Below are 20,268 nucleotides of genomic sequence, written 5' to 3'. Positions count from 1 at the left end.
CCTGCCTCCCGCTTCACTCACTGATTTCTCAGATAGGTACTGGGGGTTACCTCCATGTCAGGCTCTTTGCCTTGTGCTGGGAATAAGAAGACAAATGAAGCACAGTACTGCCCAGAATAGCACAAGATTTAGTGGGGCAAACATAAACTTATAAACAATTACAATACCACATGGCATTCAAACCTATTTTGCAAACTAAGAATAATTATCAGATATTTTAGGGGTTCTTGGAAATTACACTGTGGTCCCAGGTACAGGAATCCCCCTTAACATGCACTGCAAAGTACACGTTCATTTCGGCCCCAACCCCTCTCCACCTGCCTCATCAACCCCAGGGCTTGGAACCTTTGAGGAGATGTGCTCTGGCTGGGGCTGAGGGTGGTAAGGTGGGATGTGTTAACATGACAGTGGGGTGCTTTATGGGATCTCGGAACGGGAAGAGACCAAATGTGGCACCACAGAAATACAAAAGTGTAACAGACTTTCTCCTAATTAATGATACAATCTGTTACTCAGAGCCCTTTGAGTGAGTGGCAGATATTCGTTACATCCTTCCTTGATAGATGAGTAAAGTGAGGTTAAGGGACATTAAACGACTTGCCTCTGGACACACAACCACTGAGTGGCAAGGCTAAGACTCTGACTCCTCAACTGGAGCCAAGCTTAAGGTTCTTTCAATGCCAGCTACCCTGCCACAGATTTCTGTGGTCTCAACAGAAGAAACTCCCAGCCTCTTAAAAAAAAAAAGGAGGCGGTGGTCAGGCTGCCATGCCACAAAAGTCAACAATCATTTCTCTTTCTTACAGGGTGATATCTTGGGGCTCCTATTAACTAATAAATATTCATTTTTTTTAATCCTTTGAGAACTCAAAGACAATTTTGTTTTTTATTTCAATATTTATACAGAGCTCTTTTTCAAAAACTTCCCCTCCCGTGTACCATTCTTACCGTGATCTGGGTCCCTTGATTGCCTGCACATGGTTTAGGTGGAGCTTTCAGCTTTCCATCTGAGTAATATGCTCTATCAGAAAATATAAGAGATTACTGAGAGCTAACAAAAAAAGAACAGATACTTATCCGAAGAGTAAAAAAGTAAATTACAGCAACAACAGATTAAAATACAGCCATGTTATGAATTGTCTTAGTTACCGGTTTCCTCTATTTTTCCCCTTCCATAACCATTCTAATTGGATACCAAAGGAGGGGGAAAAAATCCATTTTTTGTTTGGTTTTTGGCAAACATTGCTTTTTAGTTCCTGAGTTCTGGGCTACAAACAATAGTTTTGCCATTGCCTAAGATGACTGTAAAATTTTTTTCAATCATTCTGCAATCATTTATTGAGGGGCTACCATGTATCAGGCCTGCAAACGCCCTGTAATAAAGGCAGGCCTTGGGAGGTTCTTGATTTAGTGAGGGGATAGACTTTTCCCTTAAGTGTAGAACAAGGTGCTAAGTGATCCAGAGTAGGAAAACATTTAGCCTGGGGTGGGGGTGGGGGGAAGTGTCACAGAAGAGATGACAATTCACCTGGGCTCTGAAGCAGTACAATCTCAGGTGGAGAGAACAGGGAAGACCATCCAGGAGGGGAAAAACATAAACAAAAGCAAAGAAGCTTTAGAGTATGCAGCAGCTGAGGATGTGTGGAGGGGAGAGGCTGGGAAGATGGGCTGAGTGCATTGGGAGGGTGCTAGTTGCTACGACAATGACTCGATTTTATCCTGCCACAGAAGGAGAGCTACTAGAGGTCCCAAGCAGGGGCATAACACCCCAGAGGCAAAGAAATGGAACCTGTGTCCCAGACTATTTCAGAAGACGTTCACTCACAAGCGGTTCCCCAGTTTGTGAGAAGGGATTCTAATCATATCAGCCCAGCTAGGTCCTGGGGCTGTGACAATTTGCATCGAGTAAACCCGCTCTAGCACCAGTGCTGCAGACTCTGAAATGCTCCGTCTTCCATTACTGCACACACTCATCTGTTAAAGAGGGCTGAGAAACAGGCAGAACTGCCCTTTGTTGAAGCTATTTTCTATATAAACTAACAATCTGTATGATAAAAAAAAAAAATTCTGTTTTTTGGCGTGAATTAGACACTCAATACCCATCTTCCACTAGGGAATGGCCAGTGCTTATGAAAACAAAGGTGTGATTTTGATTCCCTGAATCCCCTTTTTGTTCTGTTCCAAGGTCATTCAACAGCCTCTAAAAACTGTGCCAACATAAGAGACAGCCAGTGGCCACCTGTGGGAAGGTGCGGTTGGGGGGGGCTCAGAGTGGCTAAGGAACCAGGATCCTTCAGCACCCCAGCCACGGCCTCATAATCAGGCCAAAGCGACATCCTGCCGAAGGCTAAGGGGCAGAATGACATCACAGCTCCCACGGACTCAGAATTCCTCTGTGTAACAGACACCTTGCTAGGCACTTGTAATCTGTTACATCGTACCTTTCACGAGTCCATAAAGTAAGATTACCTATGATGATCCCTGTGGATTATCAACTAATCCAAAGGCAGGAAAGAAAAGTTACCCAAGATCTAGACCAAAAAAGATAACGTTGGTGTTCAGATAGGATTACTTTGAGATGCAGGCAAAAAGCACATTTCAGGATGAATTTATACAAATAGCAGAGGACAGCACTATACCTGTATGCACACTTCCCGTCAGCTGTTTTCGTTGTAATGCTGACATGAGCCACATGGCTTATGCTGGCCAAAGCCTAAGGAAAAAAAGGAAATGGAATGAAAGAACAACCCACTGCTGGGTCACCCCGTCTCATCATTAACGGAGAAGTTATCTCAATTGCCTCTTCTGTTTTGTATTAACAAATGGCAACAATGAGCACTCTGCTCACTCGCTTTGATGACGTTTTAAAAAGCAAAAAAAAAAAAAAAGGAAGCTATTGAGTTGAATCTGTAGCATAATTACTAGAACAAGGGAAAAAATATATATATAAAAGTCCAAAAGGAAACACACCCAAGCATTTTTTTTGGCCACACCGCACAGCTAGTAGGATCTTAGTTCCCCAACCAGGGATTGAACCTGGGCCCTCGGCAGTGAGAGCACCGAGTCCTAACCACTGGGCCGCCAGGGAATTCCCCACCCCCAAGCATTAACGTTAACCTTAATAGCAACTGTGTTCAGGTGTAGAGTTATAGGTGTATTTAATAGTCTCAATGATTCGTCTTCTAACAAGTTTAAAGCCTGCCTTCAGAAATGGATAATGGAAACACTGCAAATAGATAGTGCTGTATACTATTATTCAAAACTGTTTTCTGTAAGCAATTTTATGTTTAGAAATATAAATTTAGGGACTTCCCTGGTGGCATGGTGGTTAAGAATCCACCTGCCAGGGCATCCCTGGTGGCGCGGTGGTTGGGAGTCTGCCTGCTAGTGCGGGGGATGCGGGTTCCGGCCCTGGTCTGGGAGGATCCCGCGTGCTGCGGAGCGGCTTGGCCCGTGGGCCGCAGCTGCTGGGCCTGCGCGTCTGGAGCCTGTGCTCCGCGGCGGGGGGGCCGCGGTGGTGAGGGGCCCGCGCGCCGCGGTGGGGGGTGGCCCCCGCTTGCCGCGGCTGGAGAGGGCCCTCGCGCAGAGAGCGAGGACCCAACACAGCCAAAAATAAATAGATAAATGAATAAAATTTTTAAAAGTAATAATAATACAAAGTTCTGATTTAAAAAAAAAAAAAAAAAAAAAAAGAATCCACCTGCCAGTGCAGGGGACATGGTTTCGAGCCCAGGTCTGGCAGGATCACACATGCCGCCGAGCAACTAAACCCGTGCGCCACAACTACTGAGCCCTCATACCACAACTACTGAAGCCCACACGCCTGGACCCCGTGCTCCGCAACAAGAGAAGCCCCCGCAACGGGAAGCCCAAGCACCGCAACGAAGAGCAGCCTCCACTTGCCGCAACCAGAGAAAGCCTGCGCGCAGCAACGAGGACCCAACACAGCCAAAAATAAATAAATAAAGTTTAAAAAAAAAAAAGAAATATAAATTTAAAATTATGCAGGGACTTCCCTGGTGGTCCAGTGGTTAAGACTCCGTGCTCCCAGTGCAGGGGGCCCGGGTTCAACCCCTGGTCAGGGAACTAGATTCCACATGCCGCAACTAAGATCCCACACGGGGCAACGAAGATCCCGCATGCCGCAACTAATAACCAGCCCAGCCAAATAAATAAATAAATATTTTTTTAATTATGCAATTAAGACTAAACAAATTAAAAGAAAAAAAAAAAAAAAGACCATTTTTTTCCCCTTAAAATCAGGATTGGTTTGCTAGCCCTTTGGAATCTGTATCTCCTTTCCCAAGGACACCATAGCATAAAAAAATGCAACCCAGGCACTGTGATGGGGTCTGTGTGACAGCATCTCAGGAGACAATGAATACAGCTGTGCCAGACTCAGTTCATTAACAAGGACCATGGCTCAGGCTCAGAGATTACCAGGTCCTAGCTGGATTTCCCTGGTATATGTAATTGAGCTAATTTTCATCATTAAAAATGTAAATGATTTTGCGACCTGTGGTAAGGAAGGACATTAAATACATCCAAAACTACAATGCTACCCAACACCAGGAAAAGAAAGGGCCACTGGCAGATGGTCCTGCTGCTTCAGGGGCCTTTGTACCGGCACAGGAGCAAGAGGACAGGAACATAGACTCTGGAGTCAAACTGCCAGGGCTCAATTCCCCACTGTGCCACTTCCTAGCTGTGTGCCCTGGCCATGTTTCTTAAACTCTGTCAGTTTCCTCGTATGTAAAACATGGTAACAATAATAATAGAACCTACTCTACGGAGTTGTTAAGAGTGAAAGGGTTAATACACACAAAGGGCTGAGAACCATGGATGGCACACAGCAATCCCTCAATAAATCTTCCCTATTTAATTACAACCCCAAAGATACCCTACAGCTGGGCTAAGGCTCCAGGAGGCCATGCACTTAGGAACTGACTCAGGAAGTTGCAAAGCCAGAATGAAACTGCTTTGCTAGGGCTGACCTGAGGCCTACTTAAAAGTCTGGGGGGGAACTTCCCTGGTGGCGCAGTGGTTAACATTCCACCTGCCAATGCAGGGGACACGGGTTCGATCCCTGGTCCGGGAGGATCCCACGTGCCGCAGAGCAACTAAGCCTGCGTGCCACAACTACTGAGCCCGCGTGCCACGGCTGCTAAGGCCCTCGTGCCTGGAGCCTGTGCTTTGCAACAGGAGAGGCCACTGCAGTGAGAAGCCTGCGCACCACAATGAAGAGTAGCCCCCACTCGCCGCAACTAGAGAAAGCCCGTGCGCAGCAACAAAGACCCAATGCAGCCAAAAATAAATAAATAAACAAATAAATAAATTTATAAAAAAAAAAAGTCAGGGGGGCCTCAGGGTACACAGTCTGATGTTGCCCCTACCTGGAACAACCTGGGGCTCACTGTGAGCCAGAGGGTGCTTGAGACTACCCGGATTTGATCTAAATTGCAGTGACTGGGTCACAGCTGCCTTTTAATTTAAAAAAATCAAATAGGGAATTCCCTGGTGGTCCAGCGGTTAGGACTCAGACGCTTTCACTGCCGGGGCCCGGGTTTGATCCCGGTTGGGGAACTAAGATCCCGCAAGGCGCTCAGAGAGGCCAAAAAATAAAACAGAATAAAATAAATAGATAAGTCAAATAAAAGTAAACTACATTCACATGATTAAAAAATCCAAAAACTACAGAAAGGCCTAAAACGAAAAGTAATTGGCCCCATTCTCCTCCCCTACCCTGGCTCTCATTTCCCCCAAATAACTACTCCAAACAGTTTCTCTGGTACCTCAGAACCTGCGGAAAGGAATACAGCCCTGCCAACACCTGGATTTTAGCACAGTGAGACCCAGTGATACCCATTTCCCCTAACCTCCAGAACTGTAAGATAACAAATTTGTGTTGCCTTAAACCACTAAGGTTGTGGTCATTTTGGGGGGCAGCAATAAGAAACTAATACAAACTACTTGAAAAGGATACATATTTTTACTCACAAATGTTATTTCTATAAATTTATCCTAAGGAAATAACTGAGCAAAACACATTGTATGTACATGAATATTCACCAGAGCATTAAACACGAAAAAAATGGCAAAGAGCATAAATGTTCAACAGGAAATTATCTAAATAGACTGCAGTATGTACAAGTAATAGAACAGGGACTTCCCTGGTGGCGCAGTGGTTAAGAATCCGCCTGCCAATGCAGAGGACGCAGGTTCGATCCCTGGTCCGGGAAGATCCCACATGCCGTGCAGCAACTAAGCCCGTGCACCACAACTACTGAGCCTGTGCTCTAGAGCTTGTGAGCCACAACTACTGAGCCCGTGTGCCACAACTACTGAAGCCCATGCGTCTACAGCCCGTGGTCCACAACAAGAGAAGCCACTGCAATGAGAAGCCCACGCACCGCAATGAAGAGTAGCCCCCGCTCGCCGCAACTATAGAAAGCCCACGTGCAGCAACAAAGACCCAATGCAGCCAAAAATAAATAAGTTTATTAAAAAAAAAGAACAGTATGTAGCCATTACAATTTATGTTGCCCTACATATACTGAATGATATCTTTATATCCACAGAGTATTGTCATAAAAATATAAGATACTATTTTTATCCATTTTCTATTTAATATATCCCTATGATACATCATATAATTTGATTCACAGATATTTCAGCATATAACTTAAAAGGACTCAAAAAAAAAAACCGATGAAACTATTTTTATACCAAGAAAATTAACAGTAATTTCTCCTTAATACCATCAAATAACCAATCTGTGTCAAATATCTGTCTCAAAACAATTTTAGTTTGTGCAAATCAGGACCCAAGTAAGATCAATACATTGGAGCTGGTTCACATGCCTCTTAAATCCCTTCTAATCTATGCTTCTTCCTCCTTTCTTTACCTTTTTTCCCCCATGCAGTTTACTTTACAGGAAACGTCTTTTATCATGTGATTTCCAGTCTCAGTACCATTTACCATGCTCCCTTGCTCCTTGTATTTTTCTGTATATGGGTAATTGGATCTAAGTATTGGTAAGATTCACATTTGATTTTGGACAAGAAAACTTGGTAGATGGTGCTATCTTCTTCCAGCAAGAGACCTGGGAGGTCTCTGTAGATACAGTTTATGGTGTATTAAGTATTTATGGATAGGGAGGGTGGGAGGGAGGGAGACGCAAGAGGGAAGAGATATGGGGATAAATGTATATGTATAGCTGATTCACTTTCTTATAAAGCAGAAACTAACACACCATTGTAAGGCAATTATACTCCAATAAAGATGTTAAAAAAATAAATAAAATAAAATAATTAATTAATTAATTATTTTTAAAAAGTATTTATGAACAATTCTCAGTTTTGGAAAATTGAATCTAAGTTTGTTTAGATTTGCATATATTTAACAAGTAAAAAGTATCATGTCTTATTGACCTGCTGAGAAACATATGCTGACAAATGGCAGAAATGTCATCACAGGAGGATGTTTTACACATTTCTTCAATCCTCAGCTTACCTCACCCCGAAAGCCATAGGTAGAAATATGAGCTAAATCCTCAAAGGACTGCAGTTTACTTGTGGTGAACCTCTCACACACAATCTCCAGATCTTCTTTCTAGAAGGTGCAAAAAAATCAGTGAATAATTATGTTACTCATTTTTCCAAATCTTTTTTAATTTCCCTTTTCTTGATTGAATCCAGGAAGACATTCCTCTTGGGAGAAGAGTTCTAAATCAGCAGGAGCCTCCTCTCTGGGCATCCAGAACTCCATCAGTCCTGCTGCACCTTCTTCCTCTCTCGCCTCATTCGTCAGCCTCGTTTGCTGCTTCTGTCTCATCTCCCCGGAGAGTGGATAATTCACAGTTCCATCCCTGGACCTCTGCTCTGTCTACACTCACCGTCTTGATGATCTCACTCAGGCTCACAGATTTTACAAAACTCATTACTGTATTAGAAAACTTCTTTATTAAAAATCTATAGGTACATTTAACTGTAGTAATATATACATGACAAGATTTACCATTTTAACCCTCTTTAAGTGTACAGTTCTGTGGCATGAAGTACATTCACACTGTTGTGCAACCATCACCAACATCCATGTCCAGAACTCTTGCATCTCCACAAACAAACTGTACCCATTAAACAAAAGCTCTCGGGACTTCCCTGGTGGTTCAGTGGTTAGGGCTTCATGCTTCCATTGCAGGGGGCAAGGGTTCAATCCCTGGTCGGGTAACTAAGATGATCCCGCAGGCCATGCGGTGCAGGCCCCCAACCCCCTGGAAACCACCATTCTACTTTCTGATTCTATGCATTTAACTACCCTAGGTACCTCATACAAGTGGAATCATATAGTATTTGTCCTTTTGTGACTGGCTAATTTCACTTAGCATACTGTCTTCAAGGTTCATCCACGTAGTAGCACTTGTCAAAATCTCACTCCTTTGTAAGGCTGAATAACATTCCATTGTATGTATCTATCACATTTTGTTTATCCACTCATCTGTTGATACTTGGGTTGCCTCCACCTTTTGGTTATCATGAATGTGTTGCTATGAACATGAGTGTGCAAATCTCTTCAAGACTCTGCTTTCAACTCTTTTGGGTATATACCCAAAAGTGGAATTGCTGGATCATGTGGCAATTGTTTAATTGTTTTGAGGAATCACCATACCATTTTCCACGATGGCTGCACTATTTTATATTCCCACCAGCAACATGCAAGAGTTCCAATTTCTCAACATCCTTGTCAATATTTTTTTTAATTTTTATTATAGTTGAAATATTTGGTTTTTATTAATTAATTAATTATAACAGCCATCCTAGTGGATGTCAAGTGATATCTCACTGCAATTTTTATTTGTAGTTCCCTAGTTACCAGTCATGTTGAGCTTCTCTTTATGTGAGTCTCATGGCTTTTAATACCATCAAAATGCAATACACCAAATTTTTATCTCCAGACTCACACATGTATCCAACTAACAGGCATCTTAAGTTCAACATACCCCAAAATGAATTTCTGATCTTCCCCCAAACCTGCTTGTTTCATAGCCTTCCCATCAGTAAATGGCAACTCTTTTTTTTCTATTTGCACAGGCCAAAACCTTGAAGTCATTCTTGACTCCTCTTTTTCTTACTCCCTGTACAAGCAAATTCTGAGAGCTTTGGTCTTCCTCATCAACCCAGAATCTCACTGCTTCTTACATCTCTGTCACAACCAAACCGTCCAAGGCACCATCACCCCTCTCCTGGACTGCTTCAAAAGCCTCCTCACTGCTTCTATCCTGTCCTGCTACAGTCTATTTTCTGCATTGCAGACAAAAGAGTTCTTATAAAACTTGCCAAAGCATGTCACCTCTTTGCTCAAAACCCTCTAAAGAGTATCACACCTCATCCAGAGCAAAAGCCAAATATTTTACAACATCCTACAAGGTCCTACATGCTCAGCCTGGTTATCCTTCAGACCTCATTTCCTTTTAGGCTTCCACTCCCTCCACCACCCATTCTAGACACACCAACCCCCTTGCTAGTCCTAAAGCGTGTCATGCAAGCTTCCATTTCGTGGTTTTTGTGTGTATTGTTCTCTTTGCTCAGGATACTCAACCTTTAAAGCTTCATGACTCGCTCCTTGACCTCCTTATTCTCCTGAACAGTGCCCAGCATGGAATAGGTACTCAATAAATATTTATTTTTCAAACAATCCCATCCATAAAAGCCTAAAGTTTCCAGAACAGGGAAAAGTCCCACCACTTCCTGCAGATGTAGCACACGAAGCACACAAACATCCTGCTGCTCTGAGGTTTTCCTTACCCTGATCCCGGTGCCATTGTCTTGGATCTGAATCAACTTCAGGCCTCCCTCTTTAATAACCACTTGAATACTTGTGGATTTTGCATCTAAACTGGCAAATCAAACAAAAAAATAATAATTTATTAGTCTGCAACTACTCTAATGCACATATTTTAATACGAGTCAAGGGATAAGAACAAATTCCAGACAAATATAAGATTCAGTGTGTTTTCCCTTTGTCTCACAGGCTCTGTGACTACACTGTTATCAGTTTACATGCTGTGTGAGAGAGAGGGAAGGAAGAGAGGGACGGAGGGGGAAACCATCATTTCCAATAGGACATTCAGCAACATTTCTGTTCCTCTAGGAAAAAAAGAAAGGGAAGTTAGAAGTGGGACCTTTTAGCACATGCCTCTTTCTTACCTACTTTTCAACTAATTCTACCATCTGTTACTCAAACTTTATTCAGCCTCAGGTTCCTAAATGACCCTTATAAAATGTCATTAAAAAAGATTCTAAATGTTTTTCTCCACTATTTTCTTTATGCAAATATATTTATGTTGGGGGAAAGAAAAAATGGCAGTGCAGAAAGTTCTTTAAGAAGTCAACACATCTTTTCATTCCTTCAAAGAGTAACCTACAAGCATAGAGCACCTACAGAGCTAGAGATAATAAATCCAGACTGAGGGTGCATGAGAAAGAGAAGTTTCCTCCTCCTCACACAGAAAATTCTTTATTCAGAAATAAGATATTAAGTTACTGAAATATTAAAGATCTTTCTCAGGAGCCCCTGAATTGAAGTTGTACTTAGCCGTCTTGACTTACGTATTAAAAAGAGCGTAACTGGACTCCATACAAAATCTCTGCTTAGAGAATTATAATCCACTGATCTAATATGTGTAGCATTGCTGTAGTTTTCTGGCACAGTACAGTAACAGGCCCAAATCGTTCTGTCAGTTAATTCTAAAACTGTAGAAACAAAAGCCAGCCTTTGTGAATTTAAAGTCAAAAGGAGAAACCGTCCCCAGTCTCCCTGTTCCTTCTTTTGTCTACCTTCTAATTCTCTTCCTTTCTCTCAGTGGTCCTTTCAGATCCACTCTTCTTTCAGTCCCATTACCCACGATGGTTGTTTGTGTTTTCACAACAATCCCTTTACAAACCTACCAATCTTCGCTGGGACATTTTTTTCCTTTTAACGTATAGATTTTATTAACATCAATGCATTTTAACACAAAGGATCTGACATAACGTTTAGGGACATTATGAGCCTCTGCCCTTTTTAAAGTTTACAGTTTACACCCAACTTTCTTTCCACGTTTTTAATCTCTTCCTTCCACAAGGTTTGTGTGACAGTTCTAAACTTCAGAATCCATAAAATCAGATATCTTCGAAGTGACCCCGCAAAAAGTAAAGGGCAGGAAAATCCTAAGTGGGGTCAATCACTTGGCAATAGGGAAATCACAAGTTAAACCCCAAGTCCACCGTCCTCTCCTAAAATCCCAGCAATTTATTTAGAATAAAACTCAAAATGAATTGTACTTCTGAATGTAGATGGATGACTTCTGGAATAAGCAAGAAACTGATAACACATAGTACCCTCTGAAGGATGAAGGAAGTTTTTTTCCCTTTTTAAATTATAAAATTTTTATACATTTAAAAATCTGCACCGTCCGCATATATAATTTTTAAAGGACTTCTCTTAATGGCAACATGAAAATATTGCGTAACCCTCTCCTTGCCCCGCAACAACCCTAAAGTCTCGCGAGGACGCTCGAGGACCCTTGAGGGGCGAAGGCAAGACCCCCGGCCTCCGCCGCCGCGGCCCTGCGCCGCACACGCCTTGGCTCTGGGCAGGGAGGCGTGTCCGCCCTATCCTGAGCATCGGCCCGTTAAGTCGTAGCCTCTAAGGAAGCCTTGACTCCCTTCGTACCAGTTCTCAATCATCTCCTTGATGGCATTAGCCGGGCGCTGGATAACTTCCCCTGCCGCGATGCGGTTCACCACTGTCTCGTCCAGCCGCCGGATAACCCCCGCTACCAGCGACATTTTGGCGCCAGAGGAGCCCGAGTCACGGCGAGAAGCTAACTGGAAATGCCTTCAGCCAATCCCCTTAGAGATTCGTGCCCACATCTTTCCATCAACTCTGCTGACTCCGTCCTGCCCCACCCTCTAGCGGCAGCGCCGCTTCCGGGACAGTGAGCTATTGATTGGGCAGCTTGAATGCCAGTCAACTCCGTGAGTTCCGGTTCTCTTAGTCCCGCCCTAAAGCGGCTTCAGTCCACTTTGCAGCTAGAAGGATGTGCGCCTGCGCACTAAAAATCGCTGTCCACTCTTCCTATTGGCTCATGTCTGGGGCTGAGGAATACGAAATCTCCAGCCAATAGGAACGGAGGTGTCGGAGCCGCAGGTTGGTGTCCCCAGCTGGGGTGATCTGGCGCAGAGTGGAGGAGGCGCTTCTGGCTCGCTCCTGCTCCTCCCCTCTCCTTGCGGCCTCCTGGAGGTCGGCCCAGCTCCTGTGGCATCCCGTGAAATGTGGATGACGCCCAAAAGGAGCAAAATGGAAATCGACGAGTCTCGGGGGTTCCGGGCCGAGTGGACCCAGCGGTACCTAGTGGTGGAGCCTCCGGAGGGCGAGGGCGCCCTGTGCCTGGTGTGTCGCCGCCTGGTCGTAGCCACCGGCGAACCCGACGTCAGGCACCACTACGAGGCCGAGCACGACTATTACGAGCGGTATGTGGCGGAGGGCGAGCGCGCGGCCCTGGTGGAGCGTCTGCGTCAGGGCGACTTGCCCGAGGCCGCCCCGCTCACTCCGGAGGAGAGAGCTGCTCGTGCAGGTCTCGGGCTCGCCCGCCTCTTGGCCTTGAAGGGTTGCGGCTGGGGCGAGGGGGACTTTGTACACCGGTGCATGGAGGTGATGCTGAGAGATGTGCTGCCCGATCACGTAAGCGTTCTGAATGGCATTGATTTATCTCCGGAGATCACGCGGCAGAGGGTCCTGGACATTAACCAAAATCTACGCAGTCAGCTTTTTAACCGAGCCAAGGACTTTAAAGCCTATTCCCTTGCCTTGGACGACCAGGCTTTTGTGGCCTATGAGAACTACCTCCTGGTCTTTGTCCGCGGCGTAGGCCACGATTTGGAGGTGCAAGAAGAGCTTCTGACCATAATCAACCTGACTCATCACTTCAGTGTTGGTGCCCTCATGGCGGCAATCCTTGAGGCCCTGCAGACGGCAGGGCTTAGCCTGCAGCGGATGGTTGGACTGACCACGACCCACACTCTGAGGATGATTGGTGAGAACTCAGGACTGGTGTCATACATGAGAGAAAAGGCTGTAAGCCCCAACTGTTGGAATGTGATCCATTATTCAGGATTTCTTCACTTGGAACTGTTGAGCTCCTACGATGTAGATGTTAATCAAATCGTAAATGCCATATCTGAATGGATAGTTTTGATTAAGACCAGAGGCGTTAGGCGGCCGGAATTTCAGGCTTTACTAACTGAATCTGAATCAGAGCACGGTGAAAGGGTTAATGGACGCTGTCTGAACAATTGGCTTAGAAAAGGAAAGACTTTAAAACTAATATTTTCCTTAAGAAAAGAGATAAAAACATTCTTGGTTTCGATAGGGGCAACAACGGTCCATTTCACAGACAAGGAATGGCTTTGTGACTTTGGCTTCTTGGTGGATATTATGGACCACCTTCGAGAACTCAGCGAACTATTGAGAGTGAGTAAAGTCTTTGCTGCTGCTGCCTTTGACCATATTTGTGCCTTTGAAGTGAAGCTGAATTTACTTCAGAGACATATCGAGGAAAAGAATCTAACACACTTTGCCACCTTGAGCCAAGTTGTTGATGAGCTTAAAGGGCATCTTCAAGAAGACGAAAAAATACTCGATCCTGATAGGTATCGAGTGGTGATCTGTCGCTTACAAAAAGAGTTTGAGAGACATTTCAAGGACCTCAAGTTCATTAAAAAGGACTTAGAGCTTTTTGCAAATCCATTTAGCTTTAAACCTGAATATGCACCTATTTCAGTAAGGGTGGAGCTAACAAAACTTCAGGCAAATACTAACCTTTGGAACGAATACAGAACCAAAGACTTAGGGCAGTTCTATGCTGGATTGTCTGCTGAATCTTACCCGATTATCAAAGGGGTTGCCTGTAAGGTGGCATCCTTGTTTGATAGTAGCAAAATCTGTGAAAAGGCTTTTTCATATTTGACTCGCAACCAACACACTTTGAGCCAGCCATTGACAGACGAACACCTCCATGCCCTGTTTCGGATTGCCACCACTGAAATAGAGCCGCTTTGGGATGATCTTGTGAGAGGAAGAAATGAATCAAATCCATAAACTTTTGTAGTACAACATTGAAACACTCAGCAGAATCCAATTCTAAAAGCAAACATCTGTTTGATTTTCAAGTTTACTAATTTGGATTGTGGGAAAGCACCACATTATTCATCCAAATTAATCACAATTCAAATTCTTCAGACATATTTTTTTTTCCATCTCAAGAGGCAGCATGGGACTGAAACATGCAGACCTTTTTTTAAAACTTAATTTGATGGCAAAGTCATTATCTTTTGCTTTTATGATATAACTGTTTTTAAAGACATTTAGTACTAATAATGTGAGTTGAATTAGAAGTCTGTTTTTAAGGTGTTTCAAAGAAACTTTAGCTCTTATTTTAACAAAGTGTTAAAATTCTGATGCATATAGTTGGAAATTATCAACTGCTTAAATATATGTTTGAGCCAGTTTGCAGAAACTCACATAGCAAGTGCAGAATTTTCTGAAAAGGAGGAACGTACATACAGTGGAGGTATTTTGTCGAACTATCAGAATGTTTGAGACTATTTTTTTTAGACATATTTCTGAGTCAAAGTAAATATTGACATATTTCCTCCTTCTCACCTCCCTCCCACCCGCCCTAGCGATAATGATATTACTAATACAGAAAATAAGCACGTAAAATTTTAGTCAGAGGAGCAAGAATTTTTTTTAAATTGCTAGTTTAGGAGGCTTCCTGCAGTCTGGAGATCAGACTAACCAATTTTTGGAGGTTTCCCCTGAATTTTTCACAGTTGGGTGCTGTTTTATGAGCTTGCCTACTAAAGGACTACGGTAAGTATAGACTCTTAGGGGTTGCCCACTAGTAATTCTTTTTTCTACTCTAGACAGTTTGGCCCTGTCAAAAAAGGATGAGAAAAAAAGATGTTTGCATCCCAGGATCAGGAGGTGTGAGATATTTTAGCTAATTTGTCCTATCTGCATGAGTGTTGCAGCTTTATAAAGAAATCCTGCTTAAAGGAAACCCTTTATTTTAAAGTGATATAATATCAAATGTTGTTTGTTGCTGGAAATGGATTTATTATAAATTTGACACTATCCCACACATTGTGTATTTAAGACAGTGCACAAGTGGAAATACTTAACTCTCAAGAAGCAGCTTTATTTACAGATTGTAGCACTTCGTATTTCTAAGTGAGACATCTGCTTTGTGCTAAAACAGTAATTTTCAAACTTATGTTAACCATGAAAAGGAAATCTTACAGTAAAGCCAAATATGTGAAATGATTTAAGAAGAGGACCCAACTTAGAGATCCTCTCAAGTACAATTTGAAAACTTGTGTTCAAGTCCTGTCTTAACTATTGTAATGAATTTTTGTGTGGCCACTAATTCAGCAAATTCAAGGAATCAGAATACAAACAAGAATTTAGAAGGAACTGAAGCCTGAGCTATCAAAATAGATGCCATAAAGAGCCCAAGAACCAAAATTCTGCCAGTGGTTCTCAACCAGAGACAGTATGCCCTCTTTCCAGAGGATGTTGGGAGACATAAAGGGGACTGTTTTAATTGTCACACTTATTGAGGGAAGTTCTGCTGGCATGTAAGCGTGAACGACACCCCATCCCCCGCAGTGCATAGGACAGCACAGCACAATAAAGACTTATTCCTCCCAAAGTGCCAGTAGACCCCCTGTGTAGATCCTCTTATATTTCGAGGGACAGGGCAAATTACCGGTAGAAGCAGAATTAGAAGGGCAAGTTGGGAAAACTGATAATACTTGATAGGGGAAACTAATTCCAACATTCCAAGTTGGCTGGTAAGATGCAATCAAGGCCTTGCTAGGTTCTGGTAGCTCACAATAGCATTTATAAATCAGTAATTGGTATTGAACCAGATTAAAGGGCTCTGTTCTATTATACATAATTGGTTTAGGGCAGAAAAGAACGTGTAATGTATTACTAAGATACGTAGCAAGAAGGGTCAAGTTAAGATTTGGGTTAACAGGAAGTAAACTTAAATATCTGGAAAAACAACATAGTGAAAAACCAAACAACAACAACAAAAATCTACCGGTAATTTCCCAATAGTTTGGAGTATTGTCTTTCGTGGCAGGTGCTTTATTGAAAGGATAATTGGAAGACCTGAAAGCTGCTTCTGCTTTCTAACCCCAGTTCCTTAAATATTGAACTCTTGTACATTTTGTGAAGTTCCACTATATATTTTGCTTAAGGTAATAATAAGATTAGTTATATAGTCAGTGAATGTGGGGGAGGCATAAGCTAAGAATTTTAAATTCACCCTGAACAATAGAGAATTACCATAAATTAGTCTTTGTAAAAAAGAAAAAGTGTGTATTTTACTGTTTTCTGTACTAAGTAATTCTGTAGCTGCATGGCAGTCTTTAAAAATTTCTTTTTATAAAATAGTTGTTACTAGTCCTGTTGTATCAGTGAATATAGTTAAAATAAGTACTATTTTTAAAAAACTCTATGTCCCCATATCTCCCATTCCTACTAGTTTTCTTAAAACATTTGTCTGTGTTTCCACTCTCCCATATTGCTGCTGAGACTGCTCTACCAAGCTTACTAAGTCCTTGTCAATATTCCTACCCTCTTTACACCACTGGCCACCCTTCATTAAATACTTGTTTAGTTTGGCTTCAGGGAGATATCATCTCCAAGTATGCTTTCTCAGTCTTCTTTGCACGCACCTCTTTCCCTTAAACATCTGTGTCCTTGGGATTTTTAAATTTGGTTTTAAGCTGTTCTATTCTACATCATCTCCGTAGCTGATCTCTTTTTTCTTTCATGGCTTCACTTACCAACTTTACGCAAATGACTCCCAAATTCGTATCTCCTTTCTAGACCTTTCCTGGTTCCTATATCTAATTGCTAACTTAACTCCACTTTGCTATCTCATAGGTACCACAACATGTCCTTGACCTTGCCCCCCAGACCTGCTCCTCCTTTCCTGGTCCCTCTCTCAGTAAATGGCACCACCACTGCCAACCATTCAGTTGCCCTGACCCAAGCCCCAAACCCAGTTAGCCATGACTTTTCCCTCTTCATCCATCACATCCACTCACACACACCTTTCTGTTGAGTCTGTTGCCTAAACTTTTCTTGATTCTACAATGCTACTATCCTGATCAAGGCCATCAACCTACCTAAGTTATAGCACTGGCCTTCTCAGGCTCCATTTCTCTGGTTGTGAGCCCTTTCACACTGCAGCCAGATTGTTCCAAAAGATGTATCTGGTCATATCACTCCTCTGCTTTCACCACTGCTCTTGGGATAAGGCTGTTCAAGTTTCAGTTTATATGCCACTTCCTCTAGGAAGCCTTCATCAATACCCTCTAGACTAGGTGCCCCTACTGTGCACTCCCTAAATACCCTGTTCTTCCCCAGCCATATACTTAGCACACTTTGTTGTTCCTTCTTATTGATCAGTGCTAGACTGTAAGCTTCACAAGGGCTGGGACCATATATATGCCTGCGCACTGCTATATCTAGTGCTTAGCACAATGCCTGACATTTCAATAAATGTTTGGATGAATAAATACTTGTATAGTGCTTTACGATCTTTGCAGCCCTTTCATAGTCTCCTTTGACCTTCACAGTGGTCCTGCCGTACCTGCTTGCTGGGTAATTGTTATCCACGTATTACAAATCAAGAAATGAAACTAAGTTCTTTGTGACTAGGGAATTGTATTCCTAGAATTTAGTTCAGTGCTTGGTGTGTGGTTCAAATATTTACTATGTGAATGTTGTTGAGGAAAACAACTTAGATTGCAGTTTGCCTTAGTAAACGTAAGTAGTAAAGCTGAGTATACTCACATAAATCCGCCATGTAATATTGTCTTTACCTCCTTGATGTAGAAGTCTTAATTTTTTTTTTTTTTAATTTCTAAAGGGAGGCTTGCAAAGGAACCTGGATGAGAAAGATTGGACAACTATTTAGTGGACTAAAACAACACCTCAGTAATTAAAAAGTTGCATTCAGTATTGGAAAAAGATAATGCTGCTTAAGAGTTAATATCCATTTTCCTTCTGTAAGCATCAACCCTAGGAGAAAATGGCATCTTATTTACTTGCTCTTTTCCTTTACAGATAATTTCTGGCTCTTCTGGGATTTTAAAGTAAGTAAATTTAACAAAATGTTAGAAGAATGACTCAGTCAGCCCTTCTGGTCACTAGATATTCAGTTCACTTGCTTTCCTACCTGCAGAATGTCCTCATCACCTCCCCAAGGAAGGTAACCCGAAAGTGACATCTGGTCAACGTGTACTTCTTAGATTTGCTATGTTTCTTTGCTTTCTTTTTCACATGCCTCTCTGAACTTACTTTCTGGGTAACTTGGGCTTTCAGGCTTTGTGGGAGAGCCATACCCTTAGTCTCTTTTTCCCTGAGCCATTTTTTTCCAGTTTAAGGGATTAACCAGTGTTACAGTCTTCGTTGGACTTTTAATCTGAGGCCCATTAATTAATTCAGAGGTTTTAACAGTAGGTGTGATAGTCATCCAGTGATTTGATCCTTGCTGCAAAAGTGGGTTTTAGTCAACCTTTGGCGTATAGGATTTCTCGCTTTTATCTCTTTGTAATTGAGAAGTAGCCTCTTCCTACCCAGTAAGTACTTGAGTTTGTGAACTCTCTTTATTCCCTTGGTTTTTTGCTTGCAAACTGATGAATTCTTTTCTGAGTTCATCTCTTTCCTGTCTATTTTGTCAAATGGGGCCAACAGCAACCATAACATATTTTGTTTTCTTGTCTTTTTTTTTTTTTTTCTTGAGTAAAGGATAGATTCTCTGCCTTCCAGATTCTCTCGGGACAGTTTCATCACTCCATTAACATGCATCGCCCCTGCATAAGTTATTTCTTCCATCTTCCACTAGCAATTCCTGAATGCCTGCCAACTAAGCCAATGTTCAGTACGCTAGGTTTTTCGAAAACAGAACCAGTTTCTGTATCAGAATGGGCTAGGTTGCTGTGCGGTAACAACCCCAAAATCCCAGCTTTTCTCTTGTAGCTTGGCTAGGGGCTTTGCTCTAAGTCAGGGATTGAAGAACTATGGCCATGGGCAAAATCTGTCCTGCTGCCTGTTTCTGTAAATAAAGATTTTATTGGAAAATACCCTTGCCCGTTTGTTTATGTATTGTCTGGCTGCTTTTGCTCTACAGTGTCAGAGTCGCGTAGTTGTGGAAGAAAGTGTCTGGCCCACAAAGTCTAAAATATTTACTGTGTGACCCTGTACAGAAAATGTTCACTGATCCTGCTCTAAGTGGTCCTCATTCTAGGACTCAGGCTGACCAAGCAGTTGTCATGTATGGTGTGGCTACTCATTTTGGGAAATGAAAAAGTCTGGCAAATCACTTACAGGCCAGCCCTTAAAGCACTTTCACTGGCCAAAGGAAATCACATGGCCACACCAAAGTTCAAGGAGGAGTGTAATCCTTCCTCGTGCCTTGGAAGAGAACCCGAAATATTTGGAAGACAATACTACCGACTACACGTATAGTTATATCTCCCTATTTGTAAAATATCTTTGAAAATATTTTTTCTTTTTAATTGAGGTGAAATTACATTCAGTAAAATGCAAATATTTAATGTACACCTCAGTGGATTTTTATATACACCCTTGAACCCATCACCCAAATCAAGATACTGAACATTTCTAGTACCCCAGTGCCCTATGCCCCCCCACACACACAAATAACCGCTATTCTGACCTTTATCACCATGGATTACCTTTGTCTGTTTTAAAGCTTCATGTAAATGTAATAATTATATGTACTCTTTTGTTCAACATTGTGTCTGTGAGTCATCCATGTTGCATGTAGCAGCAATTCGTTTTTTACTTCTGTGTAGTATACCATTGTATGACTTATACCACAATTTATGAATCCATTCTACTGTTGATGGAAATTTTGGTTGTTTCCAGTTTGTGGTTATTATGAATAAAGTTGCTATGAACATTTTTGTGTCTGTCTTTCAGTGAACGTGAGCACCCATTTTTCTTGGTATTCTCCTTGGTATATACCCTGCTTCCACACTTCCCTCATAATTATTCTCACAGCAACTAAACTGATCCTTATTTTAAAATATAAATCAGCATGCCAGTCCTCTGTTCAGAATCCTCCAGTGGCTTACTATCACAATTAGAATAAGATCCAAGGTCTATCATGGTCTGCAA

At 42.3% G+C, this 20,268-nt stretch overlaps 2 protein-coding genes across 3 annotated transcripts in view; one reads left to right on the top strand and one right to left on the bottom strand.

The window, feature by feature from the left end:
• The window catches only part of MLH1 (mutL homolog 1), a 50,401-nt gene extending 38,463 nt beyond the window's left edge, over positions 1-11,938 (bottom strand). Inside the window, exons 1-5 of the mRNA XM_068559401.1 lie at positions 11,713-11,938; positions 9,804-9,894; positions 7,513-7,611; positions 2,640-2,713; positions 949-1,021 (exon numbers count right to left, since the gene is read on the bottom strand). Of these exons, the coding sequence (XP_068415502.1) occupies positions 949-1,021; positions 2,640-2,713; positions 7,513-7,611; positions 9,804-9,894; positions 11,713-11,828 (453 nt within the window). The 5' untranslated portion in view covers positions 11,829-11,938. The remainder of the gene's footprint in view (positions 1-948; positions 1,022-2,639; positions 2,714-7,512; positions 7,612-9,803; positions 9,895-11,712) is intronic.
• Positions 11,939-12,211: 273 nt separating this feature from the next.
• On the top strand, positions 12,212-20,052 carry EPM2AIP1 (EPM2A interacting protein 1). Of its 2 annotated transcripts, none has more exons than XM_068558191.1 (2): positions 12,212-14,913; positions 18,190-20,052. In XM_068558191.1, exon 1 carries the CDS (start codon positions 12,313-12,315, stop codon positions 14,137-14,139), a length of 1,827 nt encoding a protein of 608 aa, XP_068414292.1. In that variant the 5' UTR covers positions 12,212-12,312; the 3' UTR covers positions 14,140-14,913; positions 18,190-20,052. The 2 variants fall into 2 exon arrangements, with proteins under 2 accessions (XP_068414292.1, XP_068414291.1); XM_068558190.1 differs by having other exon boundaries at positions 17,993-20,052.
• Positions 20,053-20,268: the final 216 nt, after the last annotated feature.

The sequence above is a fragment of the Eschrichtius robustus genome, chromosome 12 (genome assembly GCF_028021215.1).
Source record: "Eschrichtius robustus isolate mEscRob2 chromosome 12, mEscRob2.pri, whole genome shotgun sequence".
Classification (NCBI taxonomy): Eukaryota; Metazoa; Chordata; class Mammalia; order Artiodactyla; family Eschrichtiidae; genus Eschrichtius; species Eschrichtius robustus.
This window is presented reverse-complemented; position numbering and strand designations above follow the sequence as displayed.